Source organism: Ursus americanus, chromosome 14 (assembly GCF_024610735.1).
Source record: "Ursus americanus isolate L20-20 chromosome 14, mUrsAme1.1.p, whole genome shotgun sequence".
Taxonomy (NCBI): Eukaryota; Metazoa; Chordata; class Mammalia; order Carnivora; family Ursidae; genus Ursus; species Ursus americanus.
The window spans coordinates 55,318,047-55,342,942 of NC_142140.1; the positions used below are offsets into that span (position 1 = coordinate 55,318,047).

Consider the following 24,896-nt stretch of genomic DNA (forward strand, 5'->3'; position numbering starts at 1 on the left):
CTCAAAAGAAATGACATCTCCCCCAAGAGGGCAAAACTTGGTTCTTAGGGAGAGATGGAAAAAAGTTTCTAAAACGCAGTGAAGTTCCCCCCCCCCAGCACTTAGCTCTTCTCTGACACTATCACCTCCATAACCCCACCACCACCACCACCCCATCTTCACCCCACCCCCATCCTTCTCATGACTACCACCCCCACCCTTACCCCCATCACCACCCCCACGACCACCACTCCGACCCCCCACACTCCCACCACCCAACCTCCGCCACCCCAATCTTCACCCCCACCATCCCCATCATCAATGTCATCATCACTACTCTGCTAATTAACTTCAGGGCAAAATAAGGGGCCCTAATAGCTAATACCAGTGCTGACACCCAAAGCAACAACCCGGCATTCCTGCATTTGGGGTCCATGAGTTACCTGCTCCTTCTAATGAAGGCTGCCAATCAACAAGTCCCACAGACCCAAACTCCTGACACTCCCATTCATTATCACCAAACAAAATTCTTTTGCTCGTTAATCATTTTAGAGGCAACAGAGCACTGTTTTTAGGCATACCAACTCTGGAGTCAAAATGTTTGGGTTTGAAAATCTGGCTTCACTAATTACTGACTGCGTGGCCTTGGAAAAGTTGTTTAATTTCTTTGGGCCTAAGTTTTCTCTTCCACAAATAGATGGACTAGACCACAGCCAAGGAAGCCCACATTTGTTGTTCAAAACATTGTCCCTCATTCATAGATTTGTTGTTTTTATTATGTTCAGTTAGCCAACATGCAGTATATGATTAGTTTTTGATGTAGTGTTCAATGATTCATTATGGCATGTAACACCCAGCGCTCATCTATCTCATTCATAGATTTGAACCAGTGAATAAAATTTGAAAGACAGGAAGAAAACCACAACATAGGCCATATATAAGACCAGTTCAAACTGACGCCTGAAGAAAGGGAAATAAGAGAACAGACAGGAAGGCTCCATCTCATGGCTCAGGCCTCAGCACAAATGTCACCCCTTCCAAGAGGTCTTCCCTGACTTCCCCCTTCAACATGACCCCCAGTCACTCTCTTCTTTTGTGGCACTTCACTGCCTGAAATGCTTTTTGTCATTATTTGGGACAGCATAGCATAGTGATAACCAATAAAGCGTAGAGACTCTGGGGCTAGACTGCCGGCTCGACCCCTTGTTAGCTACGTAGTCTTGGGCAAGTCATCTAATCTCTCCTGCCTCAGTTTCCTCCTTTGTAAAATGGGGCTATTAGTGACACAGTATTTGGAGGAATTTTGTGAAGATATTTGAGGAACTTATAACTAGTGCTAGATGGGTGGTGGCAGTTATGGCCAGTGGCTTCTTTTCTGTCTGTCCCTCCTATGAGGATGTTAACCTCATGACAGCAGGAACTGCTTGTTTACTACTGCTCTCCCCTCACTGCCTACAACAGCACCTGGCACATAGTAGGTGTTCAGGAAATACATGCCGAATGAATAACTATAAAGAAAGTCTACCTTGACAGATGGAATTCCCTGTGCTCAGGAATTTTTGTCAAAGGTCCCCCAATGAAGGTATTGGCAATATCCAACTAGAATTGGGGTCTCTGGCTAGACACCCCATGGCCTTCCCTTTTCCCTACAGTCTAAATCCAGTGTAGACTTCCCCCAACCCTCCCATCATCGTTCAGCCCCACACTCACCCCAGAAGAGGAGCAAGCTGAAGCTCCACATGGTGCTGTGTTTCTCTCATTCGAAGAGGGAACCTCTTCTTCGGTCTTGGGGTTTTCAGTAAATAGAATGTGTGGGAAGAGGGGAGGGGTGGAGCCAGAATTGCTCAATGCCGCAGAACAAGACAGCCCTTTAGCCCTTTTTGCTGAATTGCCGCTGGATGAGGACAGTGTGGCAAGTCCCTAATTTTCTCTTTCCGCCACAGTGAAGAGAAGTTGGTCTAGCTGATGTGTCACTGTGTTCTCTCTCTCTCTCTCTCTCCAATCGCTCTCCTTCCCTCCATTCTTGCTTTTTTTTCCCCACTAACACCTATCTCTCAACCTTCTTTCATTGCCCCCAACTATAAATAAACTACCACAACTTGTCCCCAATGAAGCAAATCCTAGGCTCAAAGGTCTCTTCCCAGCACACCCCACACAAATAACCATCACAACCATCATGGACCAGGTGCCATGCTAGACACATTACCAACAAAATTTAATTTCATCACATCAATATCATCAAATAAGGATTCTGACCCCCACCTATTTTACTAAATAAATAAATAAATTTAAAAAATTAAAAAGGAAACTGAGGCATGGAGAGGGGATAGGACTTGTACAAGGTTATTTGGAGTCAAGATTTGAATCCAGGACCCTCTGGCTCCAAGGTCTAGCACTTGAACCATCCCATCTGCCTCCAGCTCTCCTATATCTGACCCCTGCACAGCAGCACTCCACCACATTCCCAGCCTTAACACACCTGCACACACAATCTCACACACACACAGAGGTCTAGTAATGGCTTGGCCAGGGTCCCCCGAAGCAGATGCTGAGACCAGGATTCTAGTGAAAGTAGTTTATCAGGAAGGTGACCTCAGAAAACTCCAGTTATGGGGGGGGAGCAGTGAGATGGGGATGGGAAGTGGTCCCAGGTGGCCATGCCATCTAACAAGTTTCACTAGAGCTCGATCTCACTGGGGACTTCTGAAAGGCAGCCCAGAGTAGTCTTCAGTTACCCCAACAGTAGGGCGAGGGAGCTGGGGTATCTATCCACCAGCTGCTGCCAGTCATGCGTTGAGGCTTACATCAACCCACAACACGTTGGGCCTGGCCTCCAAGCAGAGAGAATGGGTATAACCAGAGTGTAACTCTGTTGATAACAAAATGCAGCAGCTGATAGATATCGGTCTAGTGTGACCCAAGGGGTTGAGGGTCACAGGTGTGGGTAGGCACCAAAAGCATCTGCCACAAGCTAAAAATGAGGCACAAAGTCCAGCCTCAAGTTCTTGGGAAGAAAAGCCCCCACGTGTTTCTGCGTTCTCTCTTTTGCTCTGCACAAAGCAAAATATCCACCTTGCAATTATGATCACTGAAGAAGATTCATCAGTGGTCCCCCATGTGTGCGTCAAGACACCCTACCTGGTGAGGTTGCAGTTAAGAGACAGCACAAAAACACAGCAAGTTCCACCAAGAAAGAGGAGAAACAAAAGCCGTGTTGTGCTAAGGAGAAGCACTGGAGGATACACAGACTCTAGAACCAGATCACCAGGGGTTCAAATCCCATCTCCTCTGCTTTCTAATCATGTGTGGTCCTGGGCAAGTTCTTAATCTCTCTGTGCCTCAACATTCCCATTTGTAAAATGGGCCCAATGATAATAACAGGTCTACTTCATAGGGCTGATGTGAGCCTTTGAGGAGGGGACACACATGACGTGCCTAGAACAGAACCTGGCATGCAGGAAAAACTCCGAGTGTTGGCTATTATGGCCCCAGGAGCTGGAATCAGACCTAGGATCAAATCCTGATTTTACAAGGTAGTATCAAAGTGACCTTGGAAAGTGACTTGCCTCTCTGGGCCTCAGTTTCTTCATCTGGAGAATGAGGGTAACAGTAGGCCATGTCCCAAAGGATCGCTGCAGAAGGGATTCCATAATGTGGGGTAATATTGTCAACTGGAAGCAACTTGTGGAATTTGCACTTTCTTCTATAATCCTTGTTCAGTGCATCCAGGGTGTGGACACTAGAGGCAGAAAAACAAATGCAGTGGTTTTAACTTTACCCACAAATTCTTTGATACTCTTCCCTTCAAGAGGCAGGGCCTAATCCTGCTCTCCTTGAGGGTGTGCTGGACTTGGTGAACAGGAAAAGGAGGATGTGACACTGTGCCATCTGAGACATCTGAGGTACAGAGGGTCACTGTGGCTTCCTGCTTGCCCTCTCCTTCTGGGATCATTCACGGGGGGAACCCCATCACTGTGTTGTGAGGACACTCTGCAGCACTGTGGAGAAGCCCACACGAGGAGGAACTGAGGTCTGCAGCCAATGGCGTGACTGTGACCTCATGGGGAGACCCTGATCCAGAACCACCCAGCGGAGCTACCTCCAGATTCCTGACCCTCAGAAACTACTAGAAAATAAGACCTGGCTGTCTAAAGCTGTCCAGTTTTGGAGTAGTAGGGTACGCAGCAAGAGACAACTGGTATACCTAGAAGCCATCTTCCCCATCAGCAAAATGAAGACAACACCAGCTTCATAGGGATTGAGATTTAATGTAATAAAATCACAATATCCTGCCTGACACAGATTAAATGCTTGATAATATTCATTGTTATTACATTATTCTTTTGCTATGCTAATTGTCATGGTTACTCAAAGAAGGTCTGGTACCAGCAATGACTCAACTGGAAAAGCCAGCAAAGATCATTTCATGCAGAACTGTCTAAGGTGGGTGGGTTTGGACTTGATCTTCAGGGCACCAGAAGGGATTTCAGCAAGGGAGTGAGGGGCAGGTTGGGTTTTACAACTGCTGCACGCTGGACCAGGCGGGGCCATGGAGGAGGCTGGGGCTGAGTCCGGGGGAAAGAGAAAAGCATGGTGGTCTGGTCTAGGGCAGGGGCTGTGGAGACAGGAGTTTAGGAAGCAGGGCAAGCAGAAGTAGGGAAATGTCTGGTGAGCAGGGAGTCTGAGACGGAAGGAATAGCAGATATTCAGAATGGGGATGGACATGGGATGAGAACGTGTGACTTTCCTGCCCCCACCATAATAAAGCACCACAAACAGCCACTTAAAATGACACAAATCCATTACATTATAGATCTAGAGGTCAGAGTCCCAGGTGAGTCTTACGCGACTGAAATCAATTCATCAACAGAGCTGTGATCCTTCTGGGGGCTCCAGGGGAAATCCATTCCTTGTACTTTCCAGTTTCTGGAGGCCCCTTCCTCTGTCTTCACAGAGCAGTGAAGACATCCTTCAACATCCTTCAACATCCTTCTCTCATTCTCTCTCTGACCCTCCTTCCTCCCTCTTAAAAGGGTCCCTGTGATTACATTAGACCCACTCAAATAATCCAGAATTTCCTCGTCTTAAAATCCTTAACTTAATCACATCTGCAAAGCCCCATTTACTATGTAAGGTCACATATTCACAGGTTCCAGGGATTTGGATGTGGACAACTTGGCAGGGAGATATTGGGGGAGTCTTATAATTCTACCTATACATGGGTCTGGGGTCCTGGTCAGGGATGGAGGATCACAAGATGCCTGCTACCCTTTATTAAACCCCAGACAGTTAACCAAGGCTATAAAATCTACACTTCAGAGATCCCGCCAGTCAGAGGACAGGCTTAGAGGGAGAAGACGAAGGATAGAGTAGAGGAAATGTGGTTTCTAGCCCTGTGGCTTGGTAAACCTAACCTCTTATGTCTTTCCCAGCAAAGGGGAAAATAAGAGACATTCGAGATTGAAGAAATCAGCCTGGAGAAGCCCTAGAGGTGTCACTCTTCCCCATGCTAAATGTGGCAGGGCTATTCTAGGACAGACTTACTCAACTTGACCATGTTCCTCCTACACTCTAAATCCTCCCATGGCTCCTTATTATCCTCAGGATGAACTCCAGGATCATTAATATGGCACTCAAGACCCTGGCTAGGCTTACACTGGTCTCCCCTGCTGGCCTCATTTCTCCCCTTCCCCCTAAAACCATAGCCATCCTGTATCAACTGAAGCCCCCTAGTGGATGCTGTTGATGCCCTACGGCCACCCTGTAGCAGGTGGAGCGCCCATCCCCCAGCTGCTGTGAGCAGTGCCTGCTAACAGCTCCCAACTTCCCCTTCCCTGGTGCCTGCACAAACCCTCAGACCCCACCCAGCTAGTAACCCACGGTCACAGAGCTGCAGAAGGCCAGCCCCACAGTGAGATCCCTCATGATGGTATTTAGGTTCCGGGCTCCCCATGGGATCAGGATGAGGCTAGATTCCAGCGGAGACCACCTCCTTGCTTAGCTCTGTTTCTCTGTCTCACCCAGCTTCCCCCACCCTGCCACCCAGCAAACCCGGTGCACAAGAGTCCTCACGGCAGGGTCCAAGCTCCTAGACCCCAACCAAGGGCCAACTACGTTAACATTTTTCTAAACAGGTGTGTTAGAAACTGGAGGAAAGTCAGTAATGTATCCTCTAGACCAAGAAGGGACTTCTTAATTTATTTTTTATTGTGTTCAGTTAGCCCACATAAAGTACATCATTAGTTTTGACATAATGTTCAACTATTCTTTAGTTGCATATAACACCCAGTGCTCATCACATCACGTGCCCTCCTTACTGCACATCACCCAGTTACCCCATCCCCCCACCCACCTCCCTTTCCGCAACCCTCAGTTTGTTTCCCGGAGTCAAGAGTCTCATTTCATTTGTCTCCCTCTCTGATTTCTTCCCACTCGGTTTTCCCTCCCTGCCCCTATGGTCCTCTACGCTCCTAAGAAGGCACTTTAAGACGGGAAAACAAAGCAAGCCTCTCCATAGCACTTGCACAGGGCTGTGTTCAGGGTAACTTACGGACAGGGGGATTGGGCAGATGACTGCCCACGGGGTACATAGCCATTCTCCACAGCTACTCTCCAGCCAGTCCAGACGTCATCCCCAGCATTTATGGAGCAACGGGCATGGCAGTGAGGTCACAGGGTAGTTACCGAAAGTGGGGTCATCTGTGCGCCGGAGAATATTTACTGGTTGCCTGAAGTGAGGCCTTCTCTGCATCACTTTAGGGAAGATCAGAAGAAGCCTTCCCACTCTCCGGTCAGAGCACACATTAACCTCCATGGGGCCTGGAACACATAGTCCCCAGGAAGGTCAGTGCACAGGCAGGAGCAGGGCGGAGGACCAGAGAAGGAGTCAGTGCTGTCAGCACGCCTACAAGGTGATATCCAAAGTATGAGATACCTGGTCTAAGCAGGGCACTGTGTGGTCAGAATCGATGCTGGCTGTGAACCTCAGACAAGATCCAGGGGCCAGCTCTGGTGCCAGGCACTAACCCATCAGCAGCTGGATCATGGGGTATCTTAAGGTAAAGGCTAGATATGCAGTTGGCTTGCAGTCAAGACTACTTACCAACTAGAATGGAAATATTTCCATATCTTCTTAAGCGTAAGGGTTACAACATGTTGATTTGATATGTTTGTATATTGCAATCTGATGGCTGCCAGAACATTAGCTAACACCTCTATCATGTTATGTAATTGCCAGTTTTGTTTCTGGTGAGAACGTTTAAGATTCAGTATCTCTGCAACTTTCAAGTCTAGGATACCGTACTGTTAACTGTAATCACGTTGCTCTGCATTCGATCCCCAGAACTCACTCCTCTCCTAACTGCAAGTTTGTACCCTTTGGCCAATGTCTCCCCAGTTCCCCCACCACCCCCACTCCTGGTAATGGCTATCTTATGCTGTTTCTACATGTTTCACTTTTTTAGGTTTTACATGTTAAGTGATATACATCGTTTGTCTTTCTCTGTCAGACTTCTTTCACTTAATGCTCTCAGGGTCACCCACATTGTTACAAATGGCAGGATTCTCTTCTTTCTCGTAGCTGAATAATATTCCAGTGTGTGTGTGTGTATGATATGTTCTTTATCCATTCATCCACTGATGGAGGCTTAGATTGTTTCCATGTCTTGGCTTTGTGAGCAATCCTGCAATGGACGTGGAGGTGCCAATTATCTTTCTGATATCCGGTTTTGATTGCCTATGGTTATATACCCAGAAGTGGGATCACTGGACCATATAGTGCTTGTTCACAACTGCTTTGCTCACATTTGCTGAATGCTGGACAGAGTTCGGACGTCCGTGGACAGGGGATATGTCTATGTAATGCAGGCAGGAACTACTAGGACCCTCAACAGCATGGATGAATCTCAAAGACTTTATGATGAGGAAAAGAAGCCAAACATAAAGGACACAAAAGAGGAAACACTCGAAGAATTCTGTATTGAGGTTCTCCAGAGAAGCAAAAGCAACAGGAGAGGGATCCCAAGGAATTGGCTCTCCTGATTGTGGGAGCTGTCAAGTCCAAGATCTGTACGCCAGCCATCTTATCTGGGGACCCAGGTAAGAGTTGATGCCGCCATCTTGAGTCGGAAGGTTGGAAACTCAGGCAGGATTTCCAGATTTCCATGTTCCAGTCTGGAAGCAGAATTCCTTCTTCCTTGGGAAACCTCAGGTTTTGCTCAAAAGACCTTTGACTGATTAAATGATACCCACCCACATTATGGAGGGCCATCAGCTTTTCTCAAAGTCTACTGACCTCAATGTTAATCACATCTTTAAAATACCCTCACAGAAGCATCTAGACTTGTGTTTGACCATGCAACGGATCACCAGACTCCAGCCAAGCAGACATATAAGATTAACCATCACACAGTCCAATAACGGGAAGTTCTAGAAAATTCTGAAGGCAGGCAAGATGGCAGAAGAGTAAGGAACCTCATTTCATCTGGTCCCCTGAATTTAGATTGTAGAAGGGAGGAGTGGGAGGTGGGGTAACTGGGTGATGGGTATTAAGGAGGGCACGTGATCTCGTGAACACTGGGTGTTATATGCAACTAATGAATCATTGAACACTACATCAAAAACTAATGATGTGCTATATGTTGGCTAATTGAACTTAACAAAAAAAAATAGATAACTATCAAATCATTCTGAATACCTATGAATTCAACCTGAGAGGTAAGAAAAGAATTGCTGGACTTCTACAAATAGAAAAGTGACCACTTTTTGCAAGGTAGGAGGTAGGAAGAAGTGAATCTGAGGGGATATATCAGAAGATAATTAGTGGGGGAGGGAGCCTCCATAAGCTGGCTACCGGAACGTGCAAAATCAGAACCTTTAGAAATCTGCTCCAGTGAGAGATGTCCCTGCCTGAAAGGTGCTCAGGTGGTGAAGTGAGGCAGAATCCTTGGCGGGACAGTGCGGTCTCAGGTCCACCAGGGTCACACAAAGAATGGGGGTGCCTGAGATGGCAGAGTTCCCAAGCATTGAAGCATGGAAACCCATTAGGGTCAGCGAGACTGGGAGGGGGCTCTCAGCTCATCTTGCCATGAACTGCAAGCCACAGCATGATGGAGTGAGAGCTCTCTTGCAGGGTCCTGTAAAGGACAGACCCGCGGACCTCCGCCTTCCCCAGGAAGGGCAGCATGGGAGTTCGTGTGACCAGGCAACCATTTGCAATGTGGGCGTACTGCAAAGGACCAAGACACGGGGACCCTCTGCCTTTCCCCAGAGGATCGGTGCCGGCGCGCACTGCAGGAGAGTGCAGAGTTTGGCACACACAGAAGTGAATACCGCTCGTACCTAAGGGTTCGCTGAGGAGAGGGGACCTAGGTCTTTCAGCTCCAGGACCCGAAATCGTGGCGCAACCATTTTTGTTTTCATCCTCTAGAGAGGCGAAGGCCTGCAGGGAACAAAAGTCACCTAGAGCAGCCAGAAGCGGTTTCCGCTGAGCCCAGTCCCCGGGCAAGGGGCCGTGCAACTCCACCCAAGCGAAGACACCTGAGAATCAGCACCGCAGGCCCCTCTCCCAGACCAGCTGAAACAACGGAGGAAAACCAAGTTTACAGAGCATGCAGGACTGCAAAACTCCAGGGCTAGGGGAAAATAATATATAGAATTCAAGAGTTTTTTGTCATGATTTATCTTTCAGTTCAAAATTTTCCTTTTCTTTTTCTCTTTTTTTCCTTTTCAACTAGTTTCTTACTTTCTCAACTCTTTGTTTTTAAGTCTTTTTTTAACTTTCATTTTTTATATTTACATTTTATAGATATATTCTTCATTTTTGGCTTCCTTTTACTGTATTCAATTTTATTTTTGTGTGTATATAAGTTTTGCTTTCTTTACAATGTTGGGATTTAGTGCCTTGTAACAAACAGACCAAAATACACCCAGGACCAAGTGGATCACCATGTTTCGTCCACCTGGGAGATTATATTCTCTCTCCACCCCCTCTTGTAATTTCTTTTTCTTTTCTTTTTAGGTTTCTGACCTCTTTGGATTTGTCTGGTGTGTATTTCACTTGGGTTGTGATTGATATTTTTTATTTTGTTCCCTCATTCATCCATTCTTCTCTGGGCAAAATGACTAGAAGGAGGAATTCACAACAAAAGAAAGAACCAGGGGCGCCTGGGTGGCTCAGTCAGTTAAGTGTCTGCCTTCGTCTCAGGTCATGATCCCAGGGTCCTGGGATTGAGCCCTGCATCTGGCTCCCTGTTCAACGGGGAGACGGCTTCTCCTCCTCCCTCTGCCTGCTGCTCCCCCTGCTTGTGCTCTCTCTCTCTGACAAATAAATAAATAAATAAATAAAATCGTTTAAGAAAGAAAGAAAGAACGAACAAACAAATGAACGAACCAGGGGTAATACTCTCTGCCACAGATATAATCGATATGGATATAAGTAAAATGTTGGAGCTGGAATTCAGGATAACAATTTTAAAGTTACTAGCTGGGCTTGAAAAAAAAAGACACTTGAGACTCACTTAGTGCAGAAGTGAAATTCTAATCAGGCCAAAATGTAAAATGCTCTAACTGAGATGCAGTGTAAATTGGATGATCTAACAGCTACAGTAAATGAGTCAGAAAAGAGAGTAAGTGACATAGAAGACAAGTTGATGGAAAGGAAGGCAGCTGAGGAAAAGAGGGAAAAACAACTAATGGACCATGAGGCGAAGTTTCGAGAAATCAGCGATGCCGTGAAATGAAACAGTATTAGAATTATTGGAGTCCCCAAGGGAGAAGAAAGAGAGAGGAGGGGTGAGAAGGTGTACTTGAGGAGTTCATAGCTGAGGACTTCCCTCATCTGGGGGAGGAAAGAGGCCTTGAAGTCCAAGAGGCAGAGAGGACCCCTCCCAAAATCAATAAAAATAGATCAACACCCTGACATATAACAGTGAAGCTTGCAAATTTCAGAGATAAAGAGAAAATCCTGACAGCAGCTAGATACAAGAGGTTCTTAACTTACAGGGGTAGGGACATTAGACTCACAGCAGCCCTATCCACAGAGATCTGGCAGGCCAGAAAGGGTTGGCATGATATATTTAGGGTGCTAAATGCAGCCAAGAACACTTTCTCCAGCAAGGCTGTCATTCAGAATGGAAGGAGAGATAAAGAGCTTCCAGGACAGACAGACTAAAAGAATATATGACTACCAGGCCAGCCCTGCAAGAAATATTAAGGGAATCCTGTAAGGGAAGGGATAGCCCAAGAGTAACATAGACCAGAAAGAAACAGAGACAATCTACATAAACAGGGACTTTACAGGCAATACAATGACACTAAGTTTATATCTTTCAATAGTTACTCTGAATGTAAATGGGCTAAATGCTCCAATCAAAAGACACAGGGTATCAGATTGGATAAAAAAGCAAAACGCATCCATATGCTGTCTGTAAGAGACTCATTTTAGACCTAAAGTCACCTCCAGATTGAAAATGAGGGGGTGGAGAACCATTTATCATGCCAATGGACCTCAAAAGAAAGCTGGGGTAACAATCCTCATATCAGAGAAATTAGATTTTAAACAAAACACTGTAGTAAGGGATGAAGAGGGATACTGTATCACATTTAGAGGGTCTATCTAACAAGAAGATCTAACAATTATAAATATTTATGCTCCCAACTTGGAAGCAGCCAATTACATCAACCAATTAATAACCAATTTAAAGAAACACATTGATAATAATACAGTAATAGCAGGGGACTTCAACACCCCACTCACAGCAATGGACAGATCCTCGAAGCAGAAGATCAACAAAGAAACAAGGCCTTTGAATGACGCACTGGACCAGATGGACTTCACAGATATACCCAGAACATTCCATCCCAAAGCAACAGAATACACATTCTTCTCGAGTGCACATGGGACATTCTCCAGAATAGATCACATCCTGGGTCACAAATCAGGCCTCAACCGGTACCAAAAGATTGGGATCATTCCCTGCATATTTTCAGGCCACAGCTTTGAAACTCGAACTCAATCACAAGAGGAAATTTGGAAGGAACTCAAAGAGTTGGAGGTTAAAGAGCTTCCTGCTAAAGAATGAATGGGTCAAAGATACAGACATAGTGAAGAGAAGGACCATATGCACCCCAATGTTCATAGCAGCAATGTCCACAATAGCTAAATCGTGGAAGGAGCCGAGATGCTCTTCAACAGATGACTGGATTAAGAAGTTGTGGTCCATATATACAATGGAATATTACTCAGCTATCAGAAAGAACGAATTCTCAACATTTGCTGCAACATGGACAGCACTGGAGGAGATAATGCTAAGTGAAATAAGTCAAGCAGAGAAAGACAACTATCATATGATTTCTCTCATCTATGGAACATAAGAACCAGGATGATCGGTAGGGGAAGAAAGGGATAAAGAAAGGGGGGGTAATCAGAAGGGGGAATGAAACATGAGAGACTATGGACTATGAGAAAAAAACTGAGGGCCTCAGAGGGGAGGGGGGTGGGGGAATGGGATAGACCGGTGATGGGTAGTAAGGAGGGCACGTATTGCATGGTGCACTGGGTGTTATACACAATGAATCATCGAGCTTTACATCAGAAACCGGGGATGTACTATATGGTGACTAACATAATATAATAAAAAATCATTAAAAAAAAAAGAATGAATGGGTCAACCAGGAAATTAAAGAATTTTAAAAATTCATGGAGACTAATGAAAATGAAAACACAACTGTTCAAAACCTTGGGATACAGCAAAGGCGGTGCTAAGAGGGAAGTACAGAGCAATGCAAGGGTATCTCAAGAAATTAGAAAAGTCTCAAACACACAAGCTAAGTTTATACCTAAAGGACCTGGAGAAAGAACAGCAAATAAGGCCTAAACCAAGTAGGAGAAGAGAAATTATAAAGATTAGAGCAGAACTCAATGCAATAGAAGCCAGAAGAACAGTAGAACAGATAACTGAAACTAGAAGCTAGTTCTTTGAAAGAATTAATAAAGTCGATAAACCTCTGGCCAGACTTACCAAAAGAAAAAAGAAACAACCCAAATTAATAAAATCATGAATGAAAGGGGAGAGATCCCGACTAACACCAAGGAAATAGAAACAATTGTTAGAAATTTTTATCAGCAAGGGCTCCTGGGTGGCTCAGGTGGTTAAGCATCTGCCTTCGGCTCAGGTCATGATCCCAGGGTCCTGGGATCGAGCCCCACATCGGGCTTCCTGCTCTGCGGGGAGTCTGCTTCTCCCTCTCTCTCTGCCTGCCACTCCAACTACTTGTGCTCTTTCTCTGTCAAATAAATAAATAAATAAAATCTTAAAAAAAACACACGTTTTTATCAGCAACTATATGCCAACAAATTAGGCAATCTGGAAGAAATGGATGCATTCCTGGAAACCTATAAACTACCAAGACTGAAACAGGAAGAAATAAACAAGCTGAGCAGACCAATAAACAGCAAAGAAATTGAAGCAGTAATCAAAAAAACAAGAGAAAGACAATTATCATGTAGTTTCCTTCGTATGTGGAATATAGGAAACAGCACAGAGGATCATTGTGGTAGGGAAGTCATCAAAGAGGGAGAAAAACCATGAGAGATTCTTAACTATAGGAAACAAACTGAAGGTTGCTGGAGGAGAGGTGGGTGGGGGATGGGGTAAGTGGGTGATGGGCATTAAGGAGAGCAGTCATGTGATGAGCACTGGGTGTTAGACGCAACTGATAAATTGTTGAACGCTACATCTGAGACTAATGATGTACTATATGTTGGCTAATTGAATTTAAATTTCAAAATTTTTTTAAATTTTAAAAACTTGAAACTACAAAAAAATAAAATAAGCCTCCCCCAAAAAAGAAAATTCTAGAAAATTCTAGTTGGTGGGTGGGAGGGGGGCAAATCAGTGGTTGCCTAAGGCCAGGAGCAGAGGGAGGGAAACAGGGGGCTCGAGGAAATTTAGGGAGATGATGGAAATGTTCTGTATCTTGCTTACAGCAGAGGCTTTCAAAACTCATCAAATTTTACATTGTGAAAGGAAGCAGTTTATTGCACATGAGTCACTGCTTGATAGAGTTAAGATTGACTACAAAATAAAAGTACCCACCATTCCACCAAATGATTTTGTTGTGCATCCAGAAAGGAGCTCAATCATTTTTTGCTATGTAAAGTGACGGAAAGACATGCATTTGAGTTTCTCCCGTGAAGTGAGGTCCCTTACACTTGTTTTCATATAGAGCTGATCTCATTTCACAATGATGAATACATTTGCCCTAGAAAGCTGGAAAGCAGTCTAAATCTATACTTCCTTTAAAAATTAACCATAAAACAACCAAATCGGTAAGTTTCTATTTCCTAACTGCACTTTGAATTCACTGATAAATATTTCTTGGGAATCCCTCCCCCTCAACAGTTAGAGCTTGGTCGCCGTGTTTGGAATCCACACTGCATGCCACCGTAGAAAGGGGTCGGGATTTGTTTTCTTTTCATTTTTTTTTTAAGATTTTATTTATTTATTTGACAGAGAGAGAGACAGCCAGCGAGAGAGGGAACACAAGCAGGGGGAGTGGGAGAGGAAGAAGCAGGCTCCCAGCAGAGGAGCCCAATGTGGGGCTCGATCCCAGGACTCTGGGACCACGCCCTGAGCCGAAGGCAGACGCTTAACGACTGCGCCACCCAGGCGCCCTGGGATTTGTTTTTCCGTCCTACCTTGGCACAGATACCTGGTGCTTGCAAACGTTGCTGCTCCCACCTGCTTGCTCTGTGAGTTTCTGCAGCAGCTCTGAGCCCTAAGTGGCTCCTGTGAGCTTTGCATCTCACATGGGGCAGAAGCAACAGCTGCAAGGGCTGCTACCCGCCCTGGACCTCATCCGGACCTGCCAGAAGTGGGACCAGAAGGAAATGTAGAAATGCAGAAGCTCTGAGAGGGTCATAATAAACCATTGTATTTATTCCCCAAACGCAGGGACCCGGAGCCCAGGCAAACAGGGGACAGAATTTGAGGGAAGTGAATCACCAAGAATGTCAGAAGTGGTGGCGTAAGAAAACCGTGGTGGAAACAGGATTTTTTTTTCTGCCCCTCGCCGGACACTAGGGATTCTGTGCAGTTGTGCCTGTTGGACACCCTGGGAGTGGGTCTGCATCTGCGGAGGTGGGGGGCACCTTTTCCTAATTTTCACAAAGACTTCTGGCAGGCCATTGGGGACTACCAAAGGAAGCTCTTGGAGGGGCTTTTAATATTTACGATTTTTTAAAAAATTCTTGATTTCACCAAGCTTATTCTTCAGACCTCAATAGAACGATGTTAAAAAGAGAGAGAGAGAAACCTGTCCCATGCCTGACTTCCTTGCCTGAAATTCCCTATTAGTTATTCCTTTAGATAAAGGCATTTCTCTAGGTATTTACTCCAAAGATACGGGTGTGGTGAAAAAAAGGGGCACATGCACCCCAATGTTCATAGCAGCACTGTCCACAATAGCCGAACTGTGGAGGGAGCCGAGATGCCCTTCAACAGACAATGGATAAAGGAGATGTGGTTCATACATACAATGGAATGAATATTACTCAGCCATCAGAAAGGATGATTACCGGGGCGCCTGGGTGGCACAGTGGTTAAGCGCCTGCCTTCGGCTCAGGGCGTGATCCCGGCGTTATGGGATCGAGCCCCACATCAGGCTCCTCCGCTATGAGCCTGCTTCTTCCTCTCCCGCTCCCCCTGCTTGTGTTCCCTCTCTCGCTGGCTGTCTCTATCTCTGTCAAATAAATAAATAAAATCTTTAAAAAAAAAAAAAAAAAAAAGAAAGGATGATTACCCACCATTTGCATCGATGTGGATGGAACTGGAGGGGATTATGCTAATTGAAATAAGTCAAGCAGAGAAAGACAATTATATGGTTTCACTCATATGTGGAACACAAGGAATAACTCCGAGGACCACAGGGGAAGGGAGGGAAACCTGAAAGGGGAGAAATCAGAGAGGGAGACAAATCATGAGAGGCTCAGGACCCTGGGAGACAAACTGAGGGTTTAAGAAGGGAGGGGTGGGGGATGGGCATTAAGGAGGCACGTGTGGTGATGCGCGCTCAGTGTTATATACAACTAAGGAATCCTGGAACACTACATCAAAAACTCATGATGTACTATATGTTGGCTAATTGAACATTTAAAAAAAAAAAAAGCATTTATCTTCCAGAAAATGCAGAGCACTGACTCAATGGGCTTCTGAGACCCTTTGAGTTTGCCATTTCCTCCCCGCGAAACACATTTTTCCTTCCCATTTTTGATGGTGCACTCTCTCCGCGAATTCCGGCCTCAGCACAGATATGAGGGGGGCCTTTCCCTGGCCACCCAGTCAGGAACCCAGTTAGGAACCACCCCTGGAGTTAAGATGGTGGAGGAATAGGGGACCCCTTTTTCAGCCGGTCCCCTGAGTCGAGCTGGATAGGTACCAGACCAGCCTATATAACCACGGAATCAGCCTGAGACGCAGGATGATGCATCTGGATCTCTACAAATGAACATCTCCAGCGCTGAGTATTGAGGTACCAAGAGGGGAGCTGTAAACCGTGCACGGATATCGGAAGATAAACGGAAGGGGGAGGGAGCCGCCGCGTTTGGGCGCCGGGAAGCGGCAGCCACCTGCACGGGGGAGCGGGCGGACACACAGAGGGCACCCGCGAGAGAGCGGACTGAGACCGGTGAGCCGTGAACGCGCGCGCCACCAGGCATCTCCCGGAACACCGGAATCCCGGTGTGCTCACGGGATCCAGACTGAGACCGGGAACTCCCGGAGCGCGCGCGGGGCGGCTGGCGGCTGGCGGGCCACCTGCACGGGGGAGCGGGCGGACTCGCGGTCGGCACCCGCGAAACAGCAGACTGAGACCCTGAACCGGGTGCGCACGCCACCAGGCTTCTCACGAAACTCCGGAATCGAGGTGTGCTCACCGGGCATAGACTGAGACCGGGAGACCCCGGAGCGCGCGGGGGGCCGGTGGCTGGTGGCATTAGAAACACAAAGGACAGAGACGCAGCCGGTGGCTGGCGGCATTAGAAACACAAAGGACAGAGACGCGCCGGCCCTGGAAGTGAGGGCAGGGTCGCCGAGTTGGTGGGCACATCCCGGGACGGCCGCAGGGTTGAGCAGCACCAACAGTAACAGAGTTAAAGTGGCCAGAACATCAGTGGAGAACGGGCCGCAATCCCTCTGTTCTGCGACAATGCAGCCTCTGCTGCTCTGACTCTCAGAAGAGGCATAGCCGGCCGCCAGGGAAAGCCGCCAGAGAACAAAAGCCTGGAAATACCGGCTCAGAGAGTGCCCATCCCCATCCTCCCTCGCAGGGGACACGGAGACTCTAACCAAACAGGGTTGCCTGAGTATCGGCGCGGCAGGCCCCTCCCCCAGAACACAGAAGGCAGGCTGAAAAATCAAGAAGCCACAACCGGAGGCGCCTGGGTGGCGCAGTCATTGAGCTCCTGTCTCCGGCTTAGGGCGTGATCCCGGCGTTCCGGAAAGGAGTCCCTCATCGGGCTCCTCCGCTGGGAGCCTGCTTCTTCCTCTCTCACTCCCCTGCTTCTGTTTCGTTCTTGCTGACTGTCTGTTTCCCTCTCTCAGATAAGTAAATAAATAAAATCTTTAAAGAAGAAGCCCACATCTCTAAGATCCCTATAAAACAAGGGGCACGGCCTGGGACCCAGTCAATAATTTTGGGCTCTGGAAAGCCTGCAACCTCTCTTCATCAGAATGACAAGAAGGAGAAGCCCCCCCCCAGCAAAGAAAAGACAGTGAATCAGTGGCCTCTGCCACAGAAGTAACGGATATGGATGTAACCAAATTATCAGAAATGGAATTCAGAGTAACAATGGTCAAGATAATGAGTAGACTTGAAAAAGGTATTCAGGAAAATATTACTGAGAATATACAATCCCTAAGGGCGGAAATGAGAGCGAATTTGACAGAAATTAAAAATTCTATGAGCCAAATGCAGGCAAAACTAGAGGCTCTGACGGCCAGGGTCACGGAAGCGGAGGAAAGGGTTAGTGAATTGGAGGATGGGTTAATAGAGGAAAAAATAAAAATAGAAGATGGTCTTAAAAAAATCCACGCCCACGAATGTTGGCTACGGGAGATTACTGACTCAACGAAACGATCCAATGTTAGAATCATCGGCATCCCCGAGGGGGTGGAGAAAAACAGAGGTCTAGAAGAGATATTTGAACAAATTGTAGCTGAAAACTTCCCTAATCTAGCAAGGGAAACAAAAATTCGTGTCCAAGAGGCAGAGAGGACCCCTCCCAAGCTCAACCATGACAGACCTACACCACGTCACGTCATAGTGCAATTCGCAAATATGAGATCCAAGGAAACAGTATTGAAAGCGGCCAGGGCAAAGAAATTTCTCACGTACCAAGGCAAAGGCATCAGAATTACATCAGACCTGTCTACACAGACCTGGAATGAGAGAAAGGGTTGGGGGAGCATTTTTAAAGCTCTTTCAGAGAAAAACATGCAGCCAAGGATCCTTTATCCAGCAAGGCTGTCATTCAGAATTGATGGAGAAATAAAGACATTTCAGAATCGACAGTCACTAGCCAATTTCGTAACCACGAAACCAGCCCTACAGGAGGTATTACAGGGGGTTCTATAAAAGTAAAAAGGCCCCAAGAGTGATACAAAACAGAAAGTCACAGCCAATACAAACAAAGACTTTACTGACAACATGGCAGAATTAAAAGCATATCTCTCAGTACTCAGCCTGAACATTAATGGTTTAAATTCTGGTTTCAAACGCCACAGGGTTGCAGATTGGATAAAAAGAAATGACCCATCCATTTGCTGTCTACAAGAGACTCATTTCGAACCCAAAGATGCATTCAGACTGAGAGTAAGGGGATGGAGTACCATCTTTCACGCAAATGGACCTCAAAAGAAAGCTGGGGTAGCAATTCTCATATCAGATAAATTGGATTTTAAACTACAGACTATAGTTAGAGATGCAGAAGGGCACTATATTATTCTTAAAGGAAGTATTCAACAAGTGGATATGACAATTATAAATATATATGCCCCCAACAGGGGAGCAGCAAGATACACAAGCCAACTCTTAACCAGAATAAAGAGACATATAGATAAAAATACATTAATAGTAGGGGACCTCAACACTCCACTCTCAGAAATAGACAGAACACCCTGGCAAAAACTAAGCAAAGAATCAAAGGCTTTGAATGCCATACTCGACGAGTTGGACCTCTTAGATATATATAGAACACTGCACCCCAGAACCAAAGAATACTCATTCTATTCTAATGCCCATGGAACATTTTCAAGAATAGACCATGTTCTGGGACACAAAACAGGTCTCAGCCGATACCAAAAGATTGAAATTATCCCCTGCATATTCTCAGACCACAACGCTCTGAAATTGGAACTCAACCACAAGGAAAAATTTGGAAGAAACTCAAACACTTGGAGACTAAGAACCATCCTGCTCAGGAATGACTCGATAAACCAGGAAATCAAAAATCAAATTAAACAATTTATGGAGACCAATGAGAATGAAAATACAACAGTCCAAAACCTATGGGATACTGCAAAGGCAGTCCTAAGGGGGAAATACATAGCCATCCAAGCCTCACTCAAAAGAATAGAAAAATCTAAAATGCAGTTTTTATATTCTCACCTCAAGAAGCTGGAACAGCAACAGAGGGACAGGCCTAATCCACGCACAAGGAAGCAGTTGACCAAAATTAAAGCTGAAATCAATCAAGCAGAAACCAGAAGTACAGTAGAGCAGATCAACAGGACTAGAAGCTGGTTCTTGGAGAGAATCAATAAAATTGACAGACCACTGGCAAGACTTATCCAAAAGAAAAGAGAAAGGACCCAGATTATTAAAATTATGAATGAAAAAGGAGAGGTCACGACGAACACCATTGAAATTGGAAGGATTATTAGAAATTTTTATCAACAGCTATATGCCAATAAACTAAGCAATCTGGAAGAGATGGAATCCTTCCTGGAAACCTATAAACTACCAAGATTGAAAAAGGAAGAAATTGATTTCTTAAACAGGCCAATTAATTATGAAGAAATTGAGTCAGTGATAAACAACCTTCCAAATAACAAAACTCCAGGCCCGGACGGTTTTCCTGGGGAATTCTACCAAACATTCAAAGAAGAAATAATACCTATTCTCCTAAAGCTATTTCAAAAAATAGAAACAGAAGGAAAGCTACCAAACTCATTCTATGAGGCCAATATTACCTTGATCCCCAAACCAGGCAAAGACCCCCTCAAAAAGGAGAATTACAGACCGATTTCCCTAATGAATATGGACGCCAAAATCCTCAACAAGATACTTGCTAATAGAATCCAACAGTTCATTAAAAGGATTATCCACCACGATCAAGTGGGATTCATACCTGGGATGCAAGCGTGGTTCAATATTCGCAAATCAATCAGCGTGATACATCATATCAACAAGAAAAGACTCAAGAACCATATGATCCTCTCAATCGATGCCGAAAAAGCATTTGACAAAATACAGCATCCTTTCCTGATTAAAACCCTTCAGAGTGTAGGAATAGAAGGTACATTTCTCAATCTCATAAAAGCCATCTATGAAAAGCCTACTGCAAATATTATTCTCAATGGGGAAAAGCTGGAAGCCTTTCCCTTAAGATCAGGAACACGACAAGGATGCCCACTCTCGCCACTATTATTCAACATAGTACTAGAAGTCCTTGCAACAGCAATCAGACAACAAAAAGGGATCAAAGGTATTCAAATCGGCAAAGAAGAAGTCAAAATGTCTCTCTTCGCAGACGACATGATACTCTATATGGAAAACCCAAAAGAAGCCACTCCCAAACTATTAGAAGTTATAGAGCAATTCAGTAACGTGGCGGGATACAAAATCAATGCTCAGAAATCAGTCGCATTTCTGTACACGAATAACGAGAACGAAGAAAGAGAAATCAGGGAATCCATCCCATTTACAATAGCACCAAAAACCATACGTTACCTTGGAATTAACTTAACCAGAGACGTAAAGGACCTTTATTCTAGAAACTATAAATCACTCTTAAAAGACATTGAGGAAGACATAAAAAGATGGAAAGATATTCCATGCTCATGGATCGGAAGAATTAACATAGTTAAAATGCCCATGCTACCCAGAGCAATCTACACTTTCAATGCTATCCCGATCAAAATACCGAGAACGTTTTTCAAAGAACTGGAACAAATAGTCCTTAAATTTGTATGGAACCAGAAAAGACCCCGAATCTCCAAGGAACTGTTGAAAAGGAAAAACAAAGCTGGGGGCATCACAATGCCGGATTTCGAGCTGTACTACAAAGCTGTGATCACAAAGACAGCATGGTACTGGCACAAAAACAGACACATAGACCAATGGAACAGAATAGAGAGCCCAGAAATGGACCCTCAGCTCTTTGGGCAACTAATATTTGATAAAGCAGGAAAAAACATCCGGTGGGAAAAAGACAGTCTCTTCAATAAATGGTGCTGGGAAAATTGGACAGCTACGTGCAAAAGAATGAAACTTGACCACTATCTCACACCATACACAAAAATAAACTCCAAATGGATGAAAGACCTCGATGTGAGACAGGAATCCATCAAAATTCTAGAGGAGAACATAGGCAGCAACCTCTACGACATCAGCCTAAGCAACCTTTTTCATGACACATCCCCAAAGGCAAAAGAAACAAAAGATAAAATGAATTTATGGGACTTCATCAAGATTAAAAGTTTCTGCACATCCAAGGAAACAGTCAGAAAAACTAAGAGGCAGCCCACGGAATGGGAGAATATATTTGCAAATGACACTACAGATAAAGGACTGGTATCCAAGATCTACAAAGAACTTCTCAAACTCAATACACGAGAAACAAATAAACAAATCAAAAAATGGGCAGAAGATATGAACAGACACTTTTCCAATGAAGACATACAAATGGCTAACAGACACATGAAAAAATGTTCAAAATCATTAGCCATCAAGGAAATTCAAATCAAAACCACACTGAGATACCACCTTACGCCAGTTAGAATGGCAAAAATAGACAAGGCAAGAAACAACAATTGTTGGAGAGGATGTGGAGAAAGGGGATCCCTCCTACATTGTTGGTGGGAATGCAAGTTGGTACAGCCACTCTGGAAAACAGTGTGGAGGTCCCTTAAAAAGTTAAAAATTGAGCTACCCTATGATCCAGCCATTGCACTACTGGGTGTTTACCCCAAAGATACAGACGTAGTGAAGAGAAGGGCCATATGCACCCCAATGTTCATAGCAGCAATGTCCACAATAGCTAAATCGTGGAAGGAGCCGAGATGCCCTTCAACAGATGACTGGATTAAGAAGTTGTGGTCCATATATACAATGGAATATTACTCAGCAATCAGAAAGAATGAGTTCTCAACATTTGCTACAACATGGACGGCACTGGAGGAGATAATGCTTAGTGAAATAAGTCAAGCAGAGAAAGACAACTATCATATGATTTCTCTCATCTATGGAACATAAGAACTAGAATGATCAGTAGGGGAAGAAAGGGATAAAGAAAGGGGGGGTAATCAGAAGGGGGAATGAAACATGAGAGACTATGGACTATGAGAAACAAACTGAGGGCTACAGAGGGGAGGGGGGTGGGGGAATGGGATAGACCGGTGATGGGTAGTAAGGAGGGCACATATTGCATGGTGCACTGGGTGTTATACACAACTAATGAATCATCGAGCCTTACATCGAAAACCGGGGATGTACTGTATGGTGACTAACATAATATAATAAAAAATCATTATTAATAAAAAAAAAAAAAAAAAAGAAAAAGGAAGAAATTGATTTCTTAAACAGGCCAATTAATTATGAAGAAATTGAGTCAGTGATAAACAACCTTCCAAATAACAAAACTCCAGGCCCGGACGGTTTTCCTGGGGAATTCTACCAAACATTCAAAGAAGAAATAATACCTATTCTCCTAAAGCTATTTCAAAAAATAGAAACAGAAGGAAAGCTACCAAACTCATTCTATGAGGCCAATATTACCTTGATCCCCAAACCAGGCAAAGACCCCCTCAAAAAGGAGAATTACAGACCGATTTCCCTAATGAATATGGACGCCAAAATCCTCAACAAGATACTTGCTAATAGAATCCAACAGTTCATTAAAAGGATTATCCACCACGATCAAGTGGGATTCATACCTGGGATGCAAGCGTGGTTCAATATTCGCAAATCAATCAGCGTGATACATCATATCAACAAGAAAAGACTCAAGAACCATATGATCCTCTCAATCGATGCCGAAAAAGCATTTGACAAAATACAGCATCCTTTCCTGATTAAAACCCTTCAGAGTGTAGGAATAGAAGGTACATTTCTCAATCTCATAAAAGCCATCTATGAAAAGCCTACTGCAAATATTATTCTCAATGGGGAAAAGCTGGAAGCCTTTCCCTTAAGATCAGGAACACGACAAGGATGCCCACTCTCGCCACTATTATTCAACATAGTACTAGAAGTCCTTGCAACAGCAATCAGACAACAAAAAGGGATCAAAGGTATTCAAATCGGCAAAGAAGAAGTCAAAATGTCTCTCTTCGCAGACGACATGATACTCTATATGGAAAACCCAAAAGAAGCCACTCCCAAACTATTAGAAGTTATAGAGCAATTCAGTAACGTGGCGGGATACAAAATCAATGCTCAGAAATCAGTCGCATTTCTGTACACGAATAACGAGAACGAAGAAAGAGAAATCAGGGAATCCATCCCATTTACAATAGCACCAAAAACCATACGTTACCTTGGAATTAACTTAACCAGAGACGTAAAGGACCTTTATTCTAGAAACTATAAATCACTCTTAAAAGACATTGAGGAAGACATAAAAAGATGGAAAGATATTCCATGCTCATGGATCGGAAGAATTAACATAGTTAAAATGCCCATGCTACCCAGAGCAATCTACACTTTCAATGCTATCCCGATCAAAATACCGAGAACGTTTTTCAAAGAACTGGAACAAATAGTCCTTAAATTTGTATGGAACCAGAAAAGACCCCGAATCTCCAAGGAACTGTTGAAAAGGAAAAACAAAGCTGGGGGCATCACAATGCCGGATTTCGAGCTGTACTACAAAGCTGTGATCACAAAGACAGCATGGTACTGGCACAAAAACAGACACATAGACCAATGGAACAGAATAGAGAGCCCAGAAATGGACCCTCAGCTCTTTGGGCAACTAATATTTGATAAAGCAGGAAAAAACATCCGGTGGGAAAAAGACAGTCTCTTCAATAAATGGTGCTGGGAAAATTGGACAGCTACGTGCAAAAGAATGAAACTTGACCACTATCTCACACCATACACAAAAATAAACTCCAAATGGATGAAAGACCTCGATGTGAGACAGGAATCCATCAAAATTCTAGAGGAGAACATAGGCAGCAACCTCTACGACATCAGCCTAAGCAACCTTTTTCATGACACATCCCCAAAGGCAAAAGAAACAAAAGATAAAATGAATTTATGGGACTTCATCAAGATTAAAAGTTTCTGCACATCCAAGGAAACAGTCAGAAAAACTAAGAGGCAGCCCACGGAATGGGAGAATATATTTGCAAATGACACTACAGATAAAGGACTGGTATCCAAGATCTACAAAGAACTTCTCAAACTCAATACACGAGAAACAAATAAACAAATCAAAAAATGGGCAGAAGATATGAACAGACACTTTTCCAATGAAGACATACAAATGGCTAACAGACACATGAAAAAATGTTCAAAATCATTAGCCATCAAGGAAATTCAAATCAAAACCACACTGAGATACCACCTTACGCCAGTTAGAATGGCAAAAATAGACAAGGCAAGAAACAACAATTGTTGGAGAGGATGTGGAG

At 44.6% G+C, this 24,896-nt stretch overlaps 1 protein-coding gene across 4 annotated transcripts in view; it reads right to left on the reverse strand.

The window, feature by feature from the left end:
- Nucleotides 1–1,769, reverse strand: part of ADGRE1 (adhesion G protein-coupled receptor E1) — a 54,022-nt gene extending 52,253 nt beyond the window's left edge. For all 4 annotated transcript variants that reach the window (XM_087867346.1, XM_087867347.1, XM_087867345.1 and 1 more), the window contains exon 1: nt 1,690–1,769. In XM_087867346.1, the coding sequence (XP_087723472.1) occupies nt 1,690–1,720 (31 nt within the window). In that variant the 5' untranslated portion in view covers nt 1,721–1,769. The remainder of the gene's footprint in view (nt 1–1,689) is intronic.
- Nucleotides 1,770–24,896: the final 23,127 nt, after the last annotated feature.